General features: G+C 49.8%; 1 protein-coding gene across 1 annotated transcript in view; it reads right to left on the minus strand.

The window, feature by feature from the left end:
• Window positions 1–20,975, minus strand: part of LOC145348106 (class I histocompatibility antigen, F10 alpha chain-like) — a 40,288-nt gene extending 19,313 nt beyond the window's left edge. The window contains exons 1-2 of the mRNA XM_080196252.1: window positions 20,808–20,975; window positions 10,607–10,867 (exon numbers count right to left, since the gene is read on the minus strand). Of these exons, the coding sequence (XP_080052378.1) occupies window positions 10,607–10,867; window positions 20,808–20,859 (313 nt within the window). The 5' untranslated portion in view covers window positions 20,860–20,975. The remainder of the gene's footprint in view (window positions 1–10,606; window positions 10,868–20,807) is intronic.
• Window positions 20,976–21,485: the final 510 nt, after the last annotated feature.

A 21,485-nucleotide genomic window follows, 5' to 3' on the forward strand; every position in this document is an offset into this window, starting at 1 on the left:
ACATCATGTGACACCCTTCGGGGGTCTCTGTGTAGCCAGGGGCAATGTGTGCACCATGAACCTGCTGCAAGTGGTGACTCCCAGCACTGGTCCCCCCAGGGGAGGTGCTGGTGTAGTGGCATTGCTGCTGGATTAATCCCGAGACCCAGGGGAATACTCTGGGTACCTGGATTTGAATCCCACCATGGTGATGGTGAAATTTGAATTCAATAGAAGTCTGGAATTAAAAATCTATTGGTGACCATGAAACTGCAATCTATTGTCACAAATACCCATCTTGTTCACTAATGTCCTTTAGGAAAGAAAATCTCCCATCTTTACCTGGTCTGGCCTACATGTGACTCCAGACCCACAGCAATGTGGTTGAGTCTTAAATGCTCTGAGGAATGGGTAATAAATGCTGGCCCAGCCACTGACACCCACATCCCATGGACAAATCAAAAAGCCCCCCACCCCATCCCAGCACCTGAGTATCCGGTGCCCCCTCCCCCTGAACTCCGGGGGCTGCCGCTCAATGGGAATTACCTCCTCACCCTCCTTCACTATTGCTGCCCCAGGCCCAGACTTTTATAAACTATCTGTGATTCATGCTGGAGTGACGTCACGCTGGAGAGGAGGGGAAGGTACGGGAGGGGGAAAAGGGCCGGGCCAAACTCTAATGATATGTAAACCTATTCAAATGCATGGAAATTGACATCCCGCTGGAAAAAATGGCCTGGGAGAATCCCGAACCACCTGACACCAGGCGCAAATTCGATTGTTTGGCTCGCGGCCTATTTCCCTCCCCTGATACACCAACCAACCAGTGCAGCAGGGTGGAAAGATCACAGTATCAAGGACCCAGGTTCAATTCCCGGCTTGGGTCACTGTCTGTGTGGAATTTGCATGTTCTCCTCGGGTGTGTGTGGGTTTCCTCCGGGTGCTCCGGTTTCCTCCCACAGACCGAAATGTGCGGGTTAGTGAATGGCCATGGTAAATTGCCCTTTAGTGTCAGGGGTACTCACCAGGGTAAATGCATGGGGTTATGGGGATAGGGCCTGTGTGGACTGTGATCAGTGTAGACTTGATGAGCTGAATGGCCTCCCTCTACACTGTAGGGATTCTATGATTCTATGAGGGAGATGGATAATCCAGAGCAGGATCTCCACTGAACTTCACAGAGCTTTTTAATCCCCCTTTATACATGGTCACGAGTATACCCTCAGTTTGGAAAAGTCTAGGAATCACCAGGCAGGAATATTCCGATTTAAATTTCACTCCCAGCTGTAGCTGCCTGGAAACACTCTCACCTCTGACTCAGAATGTTCCGGATTGAAGCTCCCATTCCAGAGACTGGGCTGCACACACAGTGTATTACTGACAGAATGCTGCACTGTCAGAGGATCAGTCCTGAGGGAGAACTTTCCTCACAGATTAATGTAATAGATCCCGGGACAGAGCAGGATGATCATAAACTGGATCAATACTGATTCCTGAGGCAACATCATTCATGTAGATTGTCTAATCAGAGTTTCCTGTACCATAACAGTGAGGAGACTAGAAAAGGTATTTCATTGGCTGGAAAGAGCTTTGGTGCATCCTGGTGTTGTGAAGTCTTTCTGTATCTGCTTTCTCTCTCACACCTTTTCTCAAAATACATCGGTAACTTTGCAATCTAACATCACTGCTCCCAAATCAAAGTACGGATTTTAATTTGTTGAGAACATGAGAACCAGGAGCAGGAGTTGGCCATCTGGTCCCTCAGGCCTGTTCCGCCATTCAATGAGATCATGGCCAATCTTCTTGTGGACTCAGCTCCACTTACCCGCCCGCTCACCATAACCCTTAATTCCTTTCCTGTTCAAAAATTTATCTATCATTGTCTTAAAAACATTCAATGAGGTAGTCTCAACTGCTTCACTGGGCAGGGAATTCCACAGATTCACAACCCTTTGTGTGAAGAAGTTCCTCCTCAACTCAATCCTAAATCTGCTTCCCCTTATTTTGAGGTTACGCCTCCTAGTTCTAGTTTCACCTGCCAGTGGAAACAACTTCCCTGCTTCTATCTTATCTATTCCCTTCATAATCTTATATGTTTCTCTCTGATCTCCCCTCATTCTTCTGAACTCCAGCGAGTAGAGCCCCAGTCTACTCAGTCTCTCCTCATAAGCCAACCCTCTCAAATCTGGAATCAACCTAGTGAATCTCCTCTGTACCCCCTTCCAGTGCCAGTATATCCTTTCTCAAGTAAGGAGACCAAAACTATACACCGTACTCCAGATGTGGCCTCACCAGCACCTTATACAGCTGCAATGCAATCTCCCCATTTTTAACCTCCATCCCTCCAGCAATGAAAGACAAAATTCCATTTACCTTTTTAATTCCCTGCAAACCAACTTGAGATTCCTGCACAAGGACACCCAGGTCCCTCTGTACAACAGCATGTTGCAATTTTTTACCATCTAAATAACAGTCCATTTTGCTGTTATTCCACCAAAATGGCTGACCTCACATTTACCAACATTGTCCTCCATCTGCCAGACCCTTGCCCACTCACTTAGATTATCTATATCCCTTTGCAGACTTTCAGCATCCTCTGCACACTTTGCTCTTCCACCCATCTTAGTGTCAAATCATCCAAATCATCTATGTGAATTGTAAACAATTGCAGTCGCAACACTGATCCCTGAGGCACACTACTAGACACTGATCACCAGAAAAACACCCATTTACCCCCACTCTTTGCTTTCTGTTAGTTAAGCAATCCTCTATCCATGCTAATACCCGTAACACCGTGCACCTTTATCTGGCGTAGCAGTCTTTGGTGCGGCACCTTATCAAATGCCTTCTGGAAATGCAGATCATCACATCCACGAGTTCCCCATTGTCCACTGCACATGTAATGTTCTCAAAGAATTCCACCAAATTAGTCAAACATGACCTGCTCTTCATGAACCCATGCTGTGTCTCACCAGTGGGACCATTTATATCCAGATGTCTTGCTATTTCTTCCTTGATGATAGATTCAAGCAAGATCAAGCATTTTTCGTCCTACGGAAGTTAAGCTTACCGGCTGATAGTTACCTGCCTTTTGTCTACTCCCTTTTTGAACAATGGCGTCACATTTGCTGTTCCATCCCAGAGTCCAGTGAATTTTGGTAAATTACGACTAGTGCACTTGCTATTTCTCTTGCCATCTCTTTTAGTACCCTGGGATGCATTCCATCAGGATCAGGAGACTTGTCTACTTTTAGCCCCATTAACTTGCCCAACACCATCTCTTTCGTGTTAATGATAGTTTCTCGGTTCTCACCTGCCACAGCCTTCCTGTCATCAATTTTTGGCGTGTTATTTGTGTCTTCCACTGTGAAGACCCACACAAAATATCTGCTCTATGCCTCAGCCATTTTCTCATTTCCAGTTATTACATCTCCCTTCTCGCCCTCGAAAGGACTCATGTTTACTTTCGCCACTCTTTTTCGTTTTTATATTTGTAGAAACTTTTGCTCTCTGTTTTTAATATTCTGAGCTAGTTTACTCTCATTCTCCATCTTACCTTTCTTTAGCTTTTCTCATGGCTTTCTGCTGACCTTTAAAGATTTCTCAATCCTCTAGGTTCCCATTAATTTTTGCCACTTTGTATGCATTTTCTTTCAATTTGATACTGTCCTTTATCTCCTTAGATATCCATGGCTGATTATCTCTTTTTCTACAGTCCTTCCTTATCACTGGTATATACTTTTGCTGAGCACTGTGAAAGATCGCTTTGAAAGTCCTCCTCACGCTCCATCTATATTTTAAATTCAACCATACTGTGATCGCTTCTTCCGAGAAGATCCCCAACTACAAGATCATTAATTATTCCCGACTCATTTCACAGGACCACATCTAGGAGAACTTGCTCCCTTATCGGTTCCATTACATACTGTTCAAGGAAGCTGTCAGGGAAACATTCTATGAACTCCTTCTCAAGGCTGCCTTGACTGACCTGGTTTGACCAATTGATATGTAGATTAAAATCCCCCATGATAATTGCTATACCATTTTTACATGCATCAGTTATTTCTTTGTTTATTTCTCACCCCACCATGATGTTATTATTTGCTGGTCTACACCAGTCAGTGATTTTTCTCCTTACTATTACTAATTTCCACCCAAATGGATTCAACCTTTTTTCCATAGAACCGAGAACATCTTTCACTACTGCCGTGATATCATCCTTAAATATCAGAGTTACACTAACCTCCGTTACCTTCCTGTCTGTCCCTCTGAACAGTTTGATACCCCTGGATGTTCAACTCCCAGCCGTGACCATCCTGCAACTCTGTCTCTGTAATGGCCACCAAATCATACTCGTTCACAATGATTTGTGGTGTCAACTCATTTACCTTGGTTCAAATGCTGCTAGTATTCAGATAAAGCGGCCTTACGCTAGTTTTTGTACCTTCTTTTTGAATTCTAACACTTCCATTAATAACATCTCCTCCGTTCTCCTTCCTTTTAATTTTTCTCCTGATTTTTGACGTAGTTGGAACCTTCTCCCCTTCTTCTTTTCTCCTTGCTCCCTCCTTCTCGAACTCCTTACATAGGTTCCCATCCCCTTGGCATTATTAGTTTAAACCCTCCCCAACCGCTCGGGCAAACACTCCCCCTCGGACATCAGTCCCAGTCCTGTCCAGGTGTAACCCATCCAATTTGTACAGGTCCCACCTCCCCCAGAACCGGTCCCAATGCCCCAGGAATATGAAACCCTTTCCCTGATACCATCTCTTCAGCCACGTATTTATCTGATATCTCTTCTCATTTCTACTCTGACTAACGCGTGGCACCGCTAGTAATCCTGAAATCACTACCTTTAAGATCCAATTTCTTATCTTTTTTCCTCGCTCCCTATATTCTGCTTTCAGGACCTTATCCCTTTTTTAACCTATGTCGCTTGTACCAACATGTAATATAACCATGGGCTGTTCACCCTCCCCCTTCACAATGTCCTGCAGGTGCTACGAGACATCCTTGACCCTAACACCAGGGAGGCAACATACTATCCTGGAGTCTTGTCTGCAGCCACAGAAACGCCTGTCTATTCTCCTTACAATTGAATCCCCTATAACTATTCCACTGACACACTTTTAACCCTTCCCCTTTGCAACAGAACCAACCTAGGTGTAAAAGTTTACCTGCTGCTGCTTTCCCTCGAGAGATCATTCCCCCCAACAGTATCCAAAGCGGTATATCTGTTTTGCAGGGGAATGGTCACTGGAGATTCCTGCACTACCTGCCTGTCTCTCATGCCATTCTCTTCCTGCCTGTGGAGTCTGAGCCTGCGGTGTGACCAACTCTCTATACATGCTATCCACAATACTCTCTGACTCGTGGATGCTCCACAGTGTCTCCAGCCGCCGCTCCAGTTCTGAAACTCGAGCTTCCAGGAGCTGTAGCTGGAGACACTTCCTGTACACATGCTGACCCAGGAGACTGGAACTGTCCCCAGACTGTCACATGGAGCAAGAGGAGTAAACCACTGCTTGGAGCTCTCCTGTCATGTCTTACCCCTTTCAATTAAACTTTTGAAAGATGTTTTGTTTCAGATATATACAATTTTCTTTCTTTCCTGCTCCTTGTTACTACCGAGTATAACATTTTCAAACTATAAACCACAGAAATTACACAGAAACACTACAGTAGTGTCCAACAACTACAATGCCAAGAGCAAAAAGAAAATATATTTCCCAATCTGCACTCTCGTTTGTAGCCTCTGCTGCCTGTTTCACCTACTCCCTGTGTTCATCCAACTCCCAAAGCACTTCTCTCAGTCAGACAGCACTCTGTGCAGGAAAAATATGATGTGGAGATGCCGGTGTTCGACTGGGGTAAACACAGTAAGAAATCTCACAACACCAGATTAAAGTCCAACGGGTTTATTTGATAGTAAACGTCACTAGCTTTTGGAAAGCTGTTCCTTCGTCAGGTGATTGCAGAGTTCTGAGTGGAGAACTCTCCATTCACCTGACGAACGAACCTTTATATTACCTGCACATTTTCCCCATGTCCTTTATCGCAATTTAATCTTTCTGTTCCTCCATTCTTCCCTCTGTTTCTGGACCTTTCCACTTTCATTGCTCCAAGCTTCTCTGATCTGGGTGTTTTGAACATACAAACATGGAGCAGGAGTAGGCCATTCGGCCCCTCGAATCTGCTCTGCCATTCTGTGGTGATGTGATTGTGATCTGAACTCTACTTTCCTCTCTATCTCCCTGGACACTTTCACTCCCTTGTCAGTCATGATGTTATCTCACATTTATATCTGACAGATACATAATAATGTCTCAGCAAATATCACCCATTTCAAACTCTCACCAAAAGATTCAAATTCACCCCGGAGAGAGAGAGAGTGAGAATGGAAGAGGGAATTCTGTACTTACCGGGAGAGACCCAGGAAAAACACAGGGAGATGGAGAAAAGGATCAGCAACATTCTGGGAATCCACTGTCCCGATTCCAATCAGTGACTGGGAATTAAACACTCTGAGGATGAAACAACTTTATAAACTGGGGGAAAACATGAAATAAAAACCCAAAACCTTATCCAAACTCCATTTTCCCGTCTGTATCGAGCATTTCCTTCTTGCAGAACCAGAGGATGTCTGATTGGTTTGTCTCAGAAAATTCACCAATGAAAGAGATAAACAGCCAGCCTGTCACTAGTTACCAGGAAGATCAAACTCAGACAGGTTCAGATTCAGGCTGAAAAAATCTAATCTTTACCCAGTGCCTTTCACAAAGTGAAACCTCCCAGCGGAGTGCCTCAAGGATCTGTTCTAGGACCCTTGTTGTTTGTCATTTTCATAAATGACCTGGATGAGGAAGTGGAGGGATGGGTAAGTAAGTTTGCTGATGACACGAAGGTCGGTGGTGTTGTGGATGATCTGGAAGGATGGCAAAAGTTGCAGCGGGACATAGATAGGATGCAGGACTGGGCGGAGAAGTGGCAGATGGACTTCAATGCGGATAAATGTATAGTCGTCCATTTTGGCAGAACCAACGGGATGAACGAGTACACTATCAAGGGCAGAAGTCTGAGTAGTGTTGAGGAGCAGAAGGATCTTGGGGTCCGGGTCCACAGGACTCTTAAATCGGCCTCGCAGGTGGAGGAGGTGGTTAAGAAGGCGTATGGTGTACTGGCCTTCATTAATCGAGGGAGTGAGTTTAGGAGTCGGGAGGTAATGCTGGAACTTTATAAGACCCTTGTCAGGCCTCATTTGGAGTATTGTGCGCAGTTCTGGTCGCCTCACTATAGGAAGGATGTAGAAGCTATTGAAAGGGTGCAGAGGAGATTTACAAGGATGTTGCCTGGACTGGGAGGCATGCCTTATGAAGTTAGGTTGAGGGAGCTGGGACTCTTTTCCCTGGAGAGACGAAGGTTGAGAGGCGACCTGATAGAAGTTTACAAAATGTTGAGAGGAATAGATAGGGTGGACTCTCAGAGGCTATTTCCCCGGTTTGAAATGGTCGCTACGAGAGGACACAGATTTAAGGTGCGGGGAGGGAGGTTCAGAAGTGATGTTAGGGGTAAGTTTTTCACTCAGAGGGTGGTGAGTGAATGGAATCGGCTGCCGTCAGTGGTGGTGGAGGCGAACTCGCTGGGGTCTTTTAAAAGACTTCTGGATGAGTATATGGGGTTTAATGAGATTGAGGGTTATAGATAGGTCTGTAGGTTGGTAGGTGATGATGTGATCGGCGCAACTTGTGGGCCGAAGGGCCTGTTTGTGCTGTAGTGTTCTATGTTCTATGTTCCCCAAGGACAGCTTTATAAAACAAAGATTGACCCAGAGACACACACAGCTCAGTGCACAAAAACTGTCTCCAAATTCCAGGGTTAAAGGAGTGTTTTAAAGAGAGGCTGCAGAGAGGTGTAGGGAGGGGATTACAGAGTGAAGGACTGAGGTTACTGAAGGCACAGTCCCCAGTGTGGGGGAGATTCGAATCCCTGATACTGGAGATGTCAGAATGAGAGGAACACAGAGATCTCACAGAGTTTGTGAAACTGGAGGGGATTACAGTGCTGGGGGACTGAGTTCAGTGTCCCAGGGGTCAGTGCTGGGGGACTGAGTCCAGTGTCTCAGGGGTCAGTGCTGGGGGACTGAGTTCAGTGTCCCAGGGGTCAGTGCTGAGGGACCGAGTTCAGTGTCCCAGGGGTCAGTGCTGGGGGACGGACTTCAGTGTCCCAGGGGTCAGTGCTGGGGGACTGAGTTCAGTGTCCCAGGGGTCAGTGCTGGGGGACTGAGTTCAGTGTCCCAGGGGTCAGTGCTGGGGGAGTGAGTTCAGTGTCCCAGGGGTCAGTGCTGGGGGACTGAGTTCAGTGTCCCAGGGGTCAGTGCTGGGGGACTGAGTCCAGTGTCTCAGGGGTCAGTGCTGGGGGACTGAGTTCAGTGTCCCAGGGGTCAGTGCTGGGGGACGGAGTTCAGTGTCCCAGGGGTCAGTGCTGAGGGACCGAGTTCAGTGTCCCAGGGGTCAGTGCTGGGAGATGGACTGAGTTCAGTGTCCCAGGAGTCAGTGCTGGGCAACTGAGTTCAGTGTCCCAGGGGTCAGTGCTGAGGGACCGAGTTCAGTGTCCCAGGGGTCAGTGCTGGGAGATGGACTGAGTTCAGTGTCCCAGGGGTCAGTGCTGGGGGACTGAGTTCAGTGTCCCAGGGGTCAGTGCTGGGGGACTGAGTCCAGTGACCCAGGGGTCAGTGCTGGGGGACTGATTCAGCGACCCAGGGGTCAGTGCTGGGGGACTGAGTTCAGTGTCCCAGGGGTCAGTGCTGGGGGACTGAGTTCAGTCTCCCAGGGGTCAGTGTTGGGGGACTGAGTTCAGTGTCCCAGGGGTCAGTGCTGGGGGACTGAGTTCAGTGTCCCAGGGGTCAGTGCTGGGGGATGGAGTTCAGTGTCCCAGGGGTCAGTGCTGGGTGACTGAGTTCAGTGTCCCAGGGGTCAGTGCTGAGGGACCGAGTTCCGTGTCCCAGGGGTCAGTGCTGGGGGACGGACTTCAGTGTCCCAGGGGTCAGTGCTGGGGGACTGAGTTCAGTGTCCCAGGGGTCAGTGCTGGGGGACTGAGTTCAGTGTCCCGGGGTCAGTGCTGGGGGACTGAGTTCAGTGTCCCAGGGGTCAGTGCTGGGGGACTGAGTCCAGTGTCTCAGGGGTCAGTGCTGGGGGACTGAGTTCAGTGTCCCAGGGGTCAGTGCTGGGGGACGGAGTTCAGTGTCCCAGGGGTCAGTGCTGAGGGACCGAGTTCAGTGTCCCAGGGGTCAGTGCTGGGAGTTGGACTGAGTTCAGTGTCCCAGGAGTCAGTGCTAGGCAACTGAGTTCAGTGTCCCAGGGGTCAGTGCTGGGTGACTGAGTTCAGTGTCCCAGGGGTCAGTGCTGGGGGACTGAGTCCAGTGACCCAGGGGTCAGTGCTGGGGGACTGAGTTCAGTGTTCCAGGGGTCAGTGCTGGGGGACTGAGTTCAGTGACCCAGGGGTCAGTGCTGGGGGACGGAGTTCAGTGACCCAGGGGTCAGTGCTGGGGGACTGAGTTCAGTGACCCAGGGGTCAGTGCTGGGGGACTGAGTTCAGTGTCCCAGGGGTCAGTGCTGGGGGACTGAGTTCAGTGACCCAGGGGTCAGTGCTGGGGGACTGAGTTCAGTGTCCCAGGGGTCAGTGCTGGGGGACTGAGTTCAGTGTCCCAGGGGTCAGTGCTGGGGGACTGAGTTCAGTGACCCAGGGGTCAGTGCTGGGGGACTGAGTTCAGTGTCCCAGGGGTCAGTGCTGGGGGACTGAGTTCAGTGACCCAGGGGTCAGTGCTGGGGGACTGAGTTCAGTGTCCCAGGGGTCAGTGCTGGGGGACTGAGTTCAGTGTCCCAGGGGTCAGTGCTGGGGGACTGAGTTCAGTGTACCAGGGGTCAGTGTTGGGGGACTGAGTTCAGTGTCCCAGGGGTCAGTGCTGGGGGATGGAGTTCAGTGTCCCAGGGGTCAGTGCTGGGGGACTGAGTTCAGTGTCCCAGGGGTCAAGTGCTTGGAGATGGACTGAGTTCAGTGTCCCAGGAGTCAGTGCTGGGCAACTGAGTTCAGTGTCCCAGGGGTCAGTGCTGGGGGACTGAGTTCAGTGTCCCAGGGGTCAGTGCTGGGGGACTGAGTCCAGTGACCCAGGGTCAGTGCTGGGGGACTGAGTTCAGTGTCCCAGGGGTCAGTGCTGAGGGACCGAGTTCAGTGTCCCAGGGGTCAGTGCTGGGAGATGGACTGAGTTCAGTGTCCCAGGAGTCAGTGCTGGGCAACTGAGTTCAGTGTCCCAGGGGTCAGTGCTGGGGGACTGAGTTCAGTGTCCCGGGGTCAGTGCTGGGGGACTGAGTTCAGTGTCCCAGGGGTCAGTGCTGGGGGACTGAGTTCAGTGTCCCAGGGGTCAGTGCTGGGGGACTGAGTTCAGTGTCCCAGGGGTCAGTGCTGAGGGACTGAGTTCAGTGTCCCAGGGGTCAGTGCTGGGGGACTGAGTTCAGTGTCCCAGGGGTCAGTGCTGGGGGACTGAGTTCAGTGTCCCAGGGGTCAGTGCTGGGGGACTGAGTTTACTGTAAGGTTGTACATTGACACGCGGATTCTCTCTGCCTGATCTTACCGGATGTCTGGTTTGTCATCTTCAGGACTGTATTCAGATTCTCCTTTGCCATGTCTGAGTGTGAGTTCACCAGTTCTGTGATATAATCCCAGAATTCAGAGTCGATATTTTCAGCCATGAACCTCTGCCTGGGAATGCAGCGACGGATATTACTGTCATAATACCCTGTTTGGACACCATTGACCATTGCAGTGCTCGTGATCTCAGGAAAATCTTCTGTCCCAGAGACAACAGTTCGCATCACCGTGAGTGTGTTCGTGTCTGTAAAAGAAACAGTTAAAGGGATTGGCCAATGAACACCATCTGATCATCAGAACAATCTCACTGGCCTTCACCATCCCCTCTCCCCACGTCCCCAATCACCCCCCCGACAGAGCCCCCCATATACAATCCCCTACTCCCGATCACCACCCCCTCCCCCGATCACCACCCCCTACTCCCGATCACCATCCCCTTCCCCGATCACCACCCCCTCCCCCGATCACCACCCCCTTCCCCGATCACCACCCCCTTCCCCGATCACCACCCCCTCCCCCGATCACCACCCCCTCCCCCGATCACCACCCCCTTCCCCGATCACCACCCCCTCCCCCGATCACCATCCCCTCCCCCGATCGCCACCCCTTCCCCCGATCACCACCCCCCTCCCCCGATCACCACCCCCCTCCCCCGATCACCACCCCCCTCCCCCGATCACCACCCCCTCCCCCGATCACCATCCCCTTCCCCGATCACCACCCCCTTCCCCGATCACCACCCCCTTCCCCGATCACCACCCCCTCCCCCGATCACCATCCCCTTCCCCGATCACCACCCCCTCCCCCGATCACCACCCCCTTCCCCGATCACCACCCCCTCCCCCGATCACCATCCCCTTCCCCGATCACCACCCCCTCCCCCGATCACCACCCTCTCCCCCAATCACCAAACCCTAGCCCCGATCACCACCCTCCCTCTTAATTACTACCCACTCCCCGATCACCATCCCCCCCCGTTCACTACCCCTACCTCCCAATGACCATCCCCTCCTCCTCCTCCTCCCAGTCACCACACCCTCTCTCCCCGATAACCACCCCCCGCAATCACCATCCCCTCCTCCCAATCACCATCACAGCCACCCCCTGAACACCACCCCGAATGGGCCAGTAATATGGTCTGGGAGGCTGTGTAAGCGGTTGTCAGGCAGGAAGGGTCAGTGTCCATCCCATCCTGATATCGGTCCCGTCTGTCGTACCTGCAATGTCGAGCCACCCGCCTGACACTCTGCAGCCTCCCAGCACCCGGCCTCCAAGGATATTCCTCCAATCCCTCTGTCCCCACCCCCCCAGTCACAACCACAGACTGCCGAGGCACAGCCCCGATAAACCCCACCCTATCACCCCCACCCCCTACACCCTGTGTCCTCACAGCTATCAGATTTTCAATCCCTCCTTTATCCCCATAGGATAAGAGGGCCCATAACCACCAGGAACATGTCAAGACTGGGGGTGGGGTCTCCAAGCTGCATCTCCTCACTACCTTTGAGGTGTCCTATGGAGCTAGCAGGGAAAGGTGAGGAGGGAATGGTGCTTTTATTTCAAAGAGAATGGAATATAAAAGTAGGGAAAGCCTGCTAAAACTACACAAGGCACCAGTTAGACTAAATCTGGAAAACTGTGAACAATTTTAGTCCCCTTATCAAAGGGAAAATATACTGGCATTGGAAGCAGTCCAGAGAAAGTTCACCAGGTTGATCCCAGGTATGAAGGGATTTTCTTTTGAGATGTTGAGTAGATTGGGCCTGTACTCATTGGAGTTGAGCAGAAAGAGAGGCAACCTTATTGAGACATATCGGATTCTCAGGGTCTTTGACAGGGTAGGTGCTGAGAGGGTGTTTCCTCCTGTGGGAGAATGCCAAGACTGGAGGTGGGGTCTCCGAGCTGCATCTCCTCAATACCTCTGAGGAGCACTATGGGGCTAGCAGGGAAGGGTGAAGAGGGAATGGTCACTGACGGTCAGGTCAGGGTTCACCATGGAAGTGAGCATTCCCAAAACCTGAGTTCACATGACTCATTCCAGGTAAGTGGCAAACTGCCCAGACACTTGTCCTTTTCTACTTTAAAAATTAGAAAGAAACTTAAGCAAGGAATAAGGACAGCTAAAAGGGGTCACGTAAAGCACTGGCCGGCAGGATTAAGGAAAATCCCAAGGCTTTTTACACGTATGTAAAGAGCAAGAGGGTCGCCATGGAAAGGGTTGGCCCACTCAAGGACAAGGGATGGAATCTATGTGGGGATCCAGGGGAATTGGATGAGATATTAATGAATACTTTCTATCAGTGTTCAACAAAGAGAACGACTTCAGGGATGATGAGTCTGGGAAAGGATGTGTAGATAGTTTGAGTCATGTTGAGATCAAAAAGGAGGAGCTATTGGGTTCCTGAGAGGTATTATGGTAGACATGTCCCCAGGGCCTGATGGGATATCCCCCAGAATACTGAGTTAGGCAAGGAGGAAATGGCTGGGGCCTTGAGAGAAATCTTTGTATCCTCACAGACTACAGGAGAGGTCCCAAAGGATTGGAGAATAGCCAATGTTGTTCCTTTGTTTAGGAAGGGGAGCAAGAATAATCCAGGTAACTATTGGCTGGATCATCAGTGGAGGGAAATTATTGGAGAGGATTCTTCGAGACAGGATTTATTCCTGCTTGGAAACAAGTAGACGTATTAGTGAGAGGCAACATGGTTTTGTGAAGGGGAGGTCATGTCTCACTAACTTGATCGAGTTTTTTGAGGAAGTGTCGAAGATGATTGATGAGGGTAGGGCAGTGGATGCTCTTTGCATGGACTTCAGTAAGGCCTTTGACAAGGTCCCTCATAGCAGACTGGTGCAGAAGGTGGAGTTGCATGGGATCAGAGGTGAGCTGGCAAGGTGGATACAAAACTGGCTCGGTCAAAGAAGACAGAGGGTAGCAGTGGAAGGATGTGTTTCTGAATGGAGGGCTGAGACAAGTGGCATTCCTCAGGGATCAGTGCTGGGACCTTTGCTGTTTGTAATATATATAAATGATTTGGAGGAAAATGTAACTGATTCAATTAGAAAGTTTGCAGATGACACAAATGTTGGTGGTTTTGAGGATAGCGATGAGGGCCATCAGAGGATACAGCAGGATACAGTTCAGTTGGAGAATTGCACGGAGAAAAGGCAGATGGAGTTTAATCCAGACAGATGTGAGGTCATGCATTTTGGAAGGTCTAATACGGATAGGAAATATACAGTAATTGGCAGAACCGTGAAGAGGAGTGATAGGCAAAGGGATCTGGATGTACAGGTACACAGGTCACTCACTGAAAGTGGCAACATAAGTAGAGAAGGTGGTCAGGAAGACAAATGACATGGTTGCCTTCATCGGACGGGGCATTGAGTTTAAAAATTGGCAAGTCATGTTGACGCTTTATAGAACATTAGTTAGGCCGCACTTGGAATACAGTGTTCAATTCTGGTCGCCACACTACCAGAAGGATGTGGAAGCTTAGGAGATGGAACAGAAAAGATTTACCAGGATGTTGCCTGGTATGGAGACCATTAGCTATCAGAGGTTGGAGAAACTTGGTTTGTTCTCACTGGAAACACAAAGGTTGAGGGGAGACCTGATAGAAGTCTACAAGATTATGAGATGAATGGACAGAGTGGATAGTCAGGAGCTTTTTCCCAGGGTGGAAGAGTCAATTACTAGAGGGCACAGGTTTAAGGTGCAAGGGGCAATGTTTAAAGGAGATGTACGAGGCAGATTTTTTTACACAGAGAGTAGTGGGTACCTGGAACCCATTGCCGGGGGAGGTAGTGGAAGCAGATACGGTAGTAACTTTTAACGGGCATCATGACAAATACATGAAAAGGATAGAAATAGAGGGATATGGTCCTGGTAGGGTCGGGGGTTTTAGTTCAGTCGGGCAGCATGGTCGGTGCAGGCTTGGAGGGCCGAAGGGCCTGTTCCTGTGCTGTAATTTTCTTTGTTCTTTGTTCTCTTGCACTGAACCTTTTGTTATCTGTTACAGGAAATGATCCAGATGCATTAAACCCCCCCCACTCTGCTCCTCCTAAGATGCAGAACGGCAGCTGGAAGAAAACCTCGGAGGAAAGCCCTGAGGAAAGAACCAAGCTTAGCATTTGTCAATCGACACCAGCTTCCACCACACAATCCCTCAGAGCAGACACGATCACCTCAGTGGGACAAGTTCGTGCTGAGGCTTCTGGGTCACTTACTGGTGGGCACCACACAGCCTTTGATCTACATCGGGTGAAGGCGGGAACATCGAGGGTTCGGGCACACGGAGTTCTTCTGGGGCTCAGGATGCATCCGGCCCCAAGCCAAGTGCTAGGCCTCTGGGATCAGTCATCCCGAAACTGCTGGAGATACATCAGCAGCAATGGTGGAGGGGCTGTCAGCAACACTGCATCAACTGTGAGGCTTTTGGAGGAGTCGAACAGATTTCTGTCACAGGAGGTGGTACCGGTACAGTGTGGCACTCAGGCTAACACTGCAAGGGTCACATCCACAGTGGAAAGCCTGGGGCAAGGATTGGTCACCATGGCTGACAGGATGTAGACCATCCTGGAGACACGGCCATGACTGCGAGCCTCAAACTTGGTCCGGTCTCAGGGGGCATCCCTGGGGGCTTGCACAGCATGGGGCAGATGTCATTGGGATTCCAGGACTGACAGAGCCAGGTGATGCTGAGGCTGGCCCACTGTCCCATTGAGTGTCCCCGGTACATATGGGCACCCTGAGGGAGGAGGAAGGCTTGGAGCCCATGCCAGGAGACACCAGACATCCCTAAACCTTCTGGTTCCACCCCCTCCCACTCTTTCCTGACACCGGAGCATCTCACGGGCAGCGGGATGAACAGGGTGGCACGGCTACACCAGTGTCATCCGCAAGTCAGCCAGAGACCTGTAGGTCTCAGCCCCCCAGGGGTCTCCCACCAAGGGGATCACAGTCCCCGGGGTGTGGAACGCAGCAGGGTGCCTCCCCATCCAATGTGCATCCTGGGGGGTCACCCAGGTGCAGTAAAAGGCCACAAAAAATTCAGAAGTTCCAGTGTCATCAGGAGGGCAGAAGTTAAGGTTTGCACTAGTCAAAAAAAGGACACGAGATACTGTTTAGAATGACATACACCTGTTATATCGCACCATTAAATATCATCCTTTCATGCTATTTGCACTGTTAGTTTCACCGAGAAATATTACTGCACCCCCAGCTGTGACTAATCTTTCTGTGATTCCTGCCCTACAGGGATGACCGTATCCTGACCGCACACAAAGAGGCACAGAACGTCATGCTGTGTGACAGAGGCCCTTTGGCCAGTAGGCACAGACCGCCTGCCCTGGTATCTCCAACACCCACCGCACCCTGTGGCAACATCCACGCCGCACAGGGTTCTGTTCCCCCCTTAACCCCACACAGCCCATTGCCTGCACGTTTATGTGCGAGACCCACACTCATATGTGTGCCTAGGTGCCAGTGTAGACAGAGAGGGCAGGTAGTAGGTGATCTGCAAGTTTGCAGATGACACAAAGATGGCAGGTTTGGCGGACAGTGAGGAGGAGTGTCAGGTGACACAGCAGGATATAGATAGGCTGGTATATTGGACAGACAAATGGCAGATGGAATTTAATCCTGATAAATGCGAGGTGATACATTTTGGAAGGAATAATGTAGAGGGGAGTTATATGATAAAGGATAGACCTATTAAGAGTATAGAAATACAGAGGGACCTGGGGGTGCAAGTGCACAAGTCTTTGAAGGTGGCAACACAGGTGGAGAAGGTTGTGAAGGAAGCTTATGGTATGCTCGCCTTTATAGGAAGGGGTATAGAGTACAAGAGCTGGCGTCTAATGCTACGGTTGTACAGAACGTTGGTTAGACTGCATTTGGAGTACTGCATCCAGTTCTGGTCACCTTACTACCGGAAGGACGTGGAGACCCTGGAGAGAGTGCAGAGGAGGTTTACCAGGATGCTGCCTGGTATGGAAGGACTGGGTTATGAGGAAAGATTGGGTAAATTGGGGCTGTTTTCCTTAGAAAGAGGAAGATTGAGGGGGGATCTAATAGAGGTGTATAAGATTATGAAGGGTATAGATAGATAGATACAGTGGCAGGCTTTTTCCTAGATTGGAGACAAATATCACGAGGGGCCACGGGCTTAGGATGAGGGGGGAGAGGTATAATTTGGATGCTAGAGGGAGGTTTTTCACACAGAGGGTTGTGGGGGTATGGAATGCACTGCCAAGTAAGGTGGTGGAGGCAGGCACGCTAAACTTGTTTAAGGTACACTTAGATAGACACATGAGCAAAATAAGGATGGAGAGAAATAGGAGACTGTTTTAAGTAAGGGTCAGATACTCGGGACGTTTCTGGAAATCTAATGCTACATGTTGTTGATGTTTTTCTCTTTGAATCCACAGGTGTGTCGGTCCACCTTGTTGTCTAACGATGGGCATACACACGGTGGGTCGTGCGTGGGCTGCTCTTGGATGTTTCGAGAGTAGCCTAGTACTTCACGTCGTTTGTGTACGCTTAAACTGGACCAGCTGATGGGCACCACGACAGCTCAGTGACTATCACTGATTGCTGTGCAGATACATGGATTTGGGCCAGTGTCTGTGGGAGTTTGTGCATTCTCCCCGTGGTTGTGTGGGTTTCCTGCGGGTGCTCCGGTTTCCTCCCACACCCCAAAGATGTGCTGTTAGGCTGATTGGTGTAACAAATTGCCCCAAAATTATTCTCCCCTCAATCTGGTTTCACTGTGGGTGCCATAAGCATAGACATGGGTCAAGGGTGGAAGAGGAAAGGCGCAATGTTAAAATGGCAGCACAGGCTCGTTGGGCCGAAGGGCCTGTTTCCCGTGATGTGTTGTTCTTTGTTCTTGGTAGGATTCAGACTTGTGTGGCACCAGGGCAGCATCACAGTGTGCCACAGAGTGAGTCATCACCACCCTCCTGACTGAACCAAGGACTCGCTAGCATGCCCAGCCCACTCCCATCACCCTGGTCTGATGCCATTTGGACCCTTGTCCCCCTCCAGCCATCCCGGCAGCCTGAACTGGTCCTGAAAGAGTCCGGGGATGTCCGAACTCTGGAGGATGGAGCTGTTGTGCACACTCCCTGGGTGTTGTACACACAGTGCATGATATTCAGCCTGTGGTCACGGACAATCTGCACATTCAGGAAGTGGAACCCCTTCCTATTGATGAAGCGCAGTCCCTGATCATGTGGGATCCACTGGATAACGTGAATGCCATCTACAGCCCTCTGCACATGGGGCAGTGCAGTGATGGTGGTGAAGCTGCAGTCCGGGCTTCCTGTTGGGTCTGGCCCATGTTGAAGTGGATGTAATTGGCTGGATTCCTGGAAGGACCTGGTGGTGTAGAAGTTGAGGGCACCGTGACCATCACTGCCACCGGGAGTGGGTGTCCTCCTGTGCCTCGAGTTACCAGGTCTGAGGAGCTGAAACAGGTGCCACACTGTCTCCTTACTTAGACAGAGCCAGCAGCATCGTGTGGCTCCCATCATCCCTGCAAAACATCTACAACTCCTGTACGCCCTGAGCCTCCACCTCCTCCTTCCCCTGCCCCCCTCCCCTGTGGCAGGATGTGCTGCCATGTCCTGGCGCTGACCGGCAGCCCCCTGCCCTCCTGCTGTGGCTTCTGCCTTCTGGCACGCGGTGGGGGGGCACAGGAATGGGATGCCAAGCTACCCATTGCGGACCCTTGAAGCTTGGGTATGAGTGCTATCACCGCAGTGCCTTCCAGGTATTACAGACAGACGGGGGGAGGGGCAGCCTCGTGACTATCACAGGATGGGTTCCCATCGCAGGCAGCAGTGCAGAGTCCAGGCAGTGTGAAGAGCCGTGTTAACAACTGCACAGCTCCCGTGCTTGGAGCAGCAGCTGACAGAGCTGCTGTCTGTTACTGTTAGTGGGGCCTGGGATACAAGGTCTGGTGTCAGCCGCAGTGTCTGTCCAGCAGACAGACAGTAAAACAAACAGGTTAATATTTGTGGGTTGGTGATGAACATCATGTGACACCCTTCGGGGGTCTCTGTGTAGCCAGGGGCAATGTGTGCACCATGAACCTGCTGCAAGTGGTGACTCCCAGCACTGGTCCCCCCAGGGGAGGTGCTGGTGTAGTGGCATTGCTGCTGGACTAATCCAGAGACCCAGGGGAATACTCTGGGTACCTGGATTCGAATCCCACCATGGCGATGGTGAAATTTGAATTCAATAGAAGTCTGGAATTAAAAATCTATTGGTGACCATGAAACTGTAATCTATTGTCACAAATACACATCTTGTTCACTAATGTCCTTTAGGAAAGAAAATCTCCCATCTTTACCTGGTCTGGCCTACATGTGACTCCAGACCCACAGCAATGTGGTTGAGTCTTAAATGCTCTGAGGAATGGGTAATAAATGCTGGCCCAGCCACTGACACCCACATCCCATGGACAAATCAAAAAGCCCCCCACCCCATCCCAGCACCTGAGTATCCGGTGCCCCCTCCCCCTGAACTCCGGGGGCTGCCGCTCAATGGGAATTACCTCCTCACTCTCCTTCACTATTGCTGCCCCAGGCCCAGACTTTTATAAACTATCTGTGATTCATGCTGGAGTGACGTCACGCTGGAGAGGAGGGGAAGGTACGGGAGGGGGAAAAGGGCTGGGCCAAACTCTAATGATATGTAAACCTATTCAAATGCATGGAAATTGACATCCCGCCGGAAAAAATGGCCTGGGAGAATCCCGAACCACCTGACACCAGGCGCAAATTCGATTGTTCGGCTCGCGGCCCATTTCCCTCCCCTGATACACCAACCAACCAGTGCAGCAGGGTGGAAAGATCACAGTATCAAGGACCCAGGTTCAATTCCCGGCTTGGGTCACTTTCCTCACAGATTAATGTAATAGATCCCGGGACAGAGCAGGATGATCATAAACTGGATCAATACTGATTCCTGAGGCAACATCATTCATGTAGAGTGTCTAATCAGAGTTTCCTGCACCATAACAGTGAGGAGACTAGAAAAGGTATTTCATTGGCTGGAAAGAGCTTTGGTGCATCCTGGTGTTGTGAAGTCTTTCTGTATCTGCTTTCTCTCTCACACCTTTTGTCAAAATACATCGGTAACTTTGAGCTGTAGCTGGAGAGACTTCCTGTAGACCTGCTGACCCAGGAGACTGGAACTGTCCCCAGTCTGTCACATGGAGCAAGAGGAGTAAACCACTGCTTGGAGCTCTCCTGTCATGTCTTACCCCTTTCAATTAAACTTTTGAAAGATGTTTTGTTTCAGAGATATACAATTTTCTTTCCTTCCTGCTCCTTGTTACTACCGAGTATAACCTTTTCAAACTATAAACCACAGAAATTACACAGAAACACGATAATAGTGTACAACAACTACAGTGCCAAGAGCAAAAAGAAAAATATATTTCCCAATCTGCACTCTCGTTTGTAGCCTCTGCTGCCTGTTTCACCTAACTCCGTGTTCATCCAACTCCGAAAGCACTTCTCTCAGTCAGACAGCACTCTGTGCAGGAAAAATATAACAGTGAGCCGGCCAGGAGCCGAACCTGGAATCTTCTGATCTTGTTCTCTGCTGCTAATATTTTATTGTTTCCTCTATGGTATTACAAAGTACTTGGGTAATAAATCTCCCGTGTTATCTACAGCTCTGCCTGTCAATCTTTAATGGTTCCATATCTCACAGAGTCACTCATTTACTGTTAATATATTTCTATAAACTTTTACCATTAGTCTTTATATTACCTGCACATTTTCCCCATGTCCTTTATCGCAATTTAATCTTTCTGTTCCTCCATTCTTCCCTCTGTTTCTGGACCTTTCCACTTTCATTGCTCCAAGCTTCTCTGATCTGGGTGTTTTGAACATACAAACATGGAGCAGGAGTAGGCCATTCGGCCCCTCGAATCTGCTCTGCCATTCTGTGGTGATGTGATTGTGATCTGAACTCTACTTTCCTCTCTATCTCCCTGGACACTTTCACTCCCTTGTCAGTCATGATGTTATCTCACATTTATATCTGACAGATACACAATAATGTCTGAGCAAATATCACCCATTTCAAACTCTCACCAAAAGATTCAAATTCACCCCAGAGACAGAGAGAGAGAGAGTGAGAATGGAAGAGGGAATTCTGTACTTACCGGGAGAGACCCAGGAAAAACACAGGGAGATGGAGAAAAGGATCAGCAACATTCTGGGAATCCACTGTCCCAATTCCAATCAGTGACTGGGAATTAAACACTCTGAGGATAAAACAACTTTATAAACTCGGGGGAAAACACGAAAAAACAAAAACTTTATCCAGACTCCATTTTCCCATCAAAATCGGACTTTGCTCATTTCCTTATTGCAGAACCAGAGGATGTCTGATTGGTTCGTCTCGGAAAATTATCCCCTTAAAGAGATCAACAGTCAGTCTATTCCTCGTTACCAGGGAGATCAAACTCAGACAGGTTCAGTTTCAGGCTGAAAAAAATCTAAACTTTACCCAGTGCCTTTCACAAAGTGAAACCTCCCCAAGGACAGCTTTATAAAACAAAGATTGACCCAGAGACACACACAGCTCAGTGCACAAAAACTGTCTCCAAATTCCAGGGTTAAAGGAGTGTTTTAAAGAGAGGCTGCAGAGAGGTGGAGGGAGGGGATTACAGAGTGAAGGACTGAGGTTACTGAAGGCACAGCCCCCAGTGTGGGGGAGATTCTAATCCCTGATACTGGAGATGTCAGAATGAGAGGAACACAGAGATCTCACAGAGTTTGTGAAACTGGAGGGGATTACAGAAATAGGAAGGGGTGAGGACATGGAGAGATTTCAATTT

This window comes from Carcharhinus amblyrhynchos, chromosome 9 (assembly GCF_965287045.1).
Source record: "Carcharhinus amblyrhynchos chromosome 9, sCarAmb.v2.hapA, whole genome shotgun sequence".
In the NCBI taxonomy this organism is placed as follows: Eukaryota; Metazoa; Chordata; class Chondrichthyes; order Carcharhiniformes; family Carcharhinidae; genus Carcharhinus; species Carcharhinus amblyrhynchos.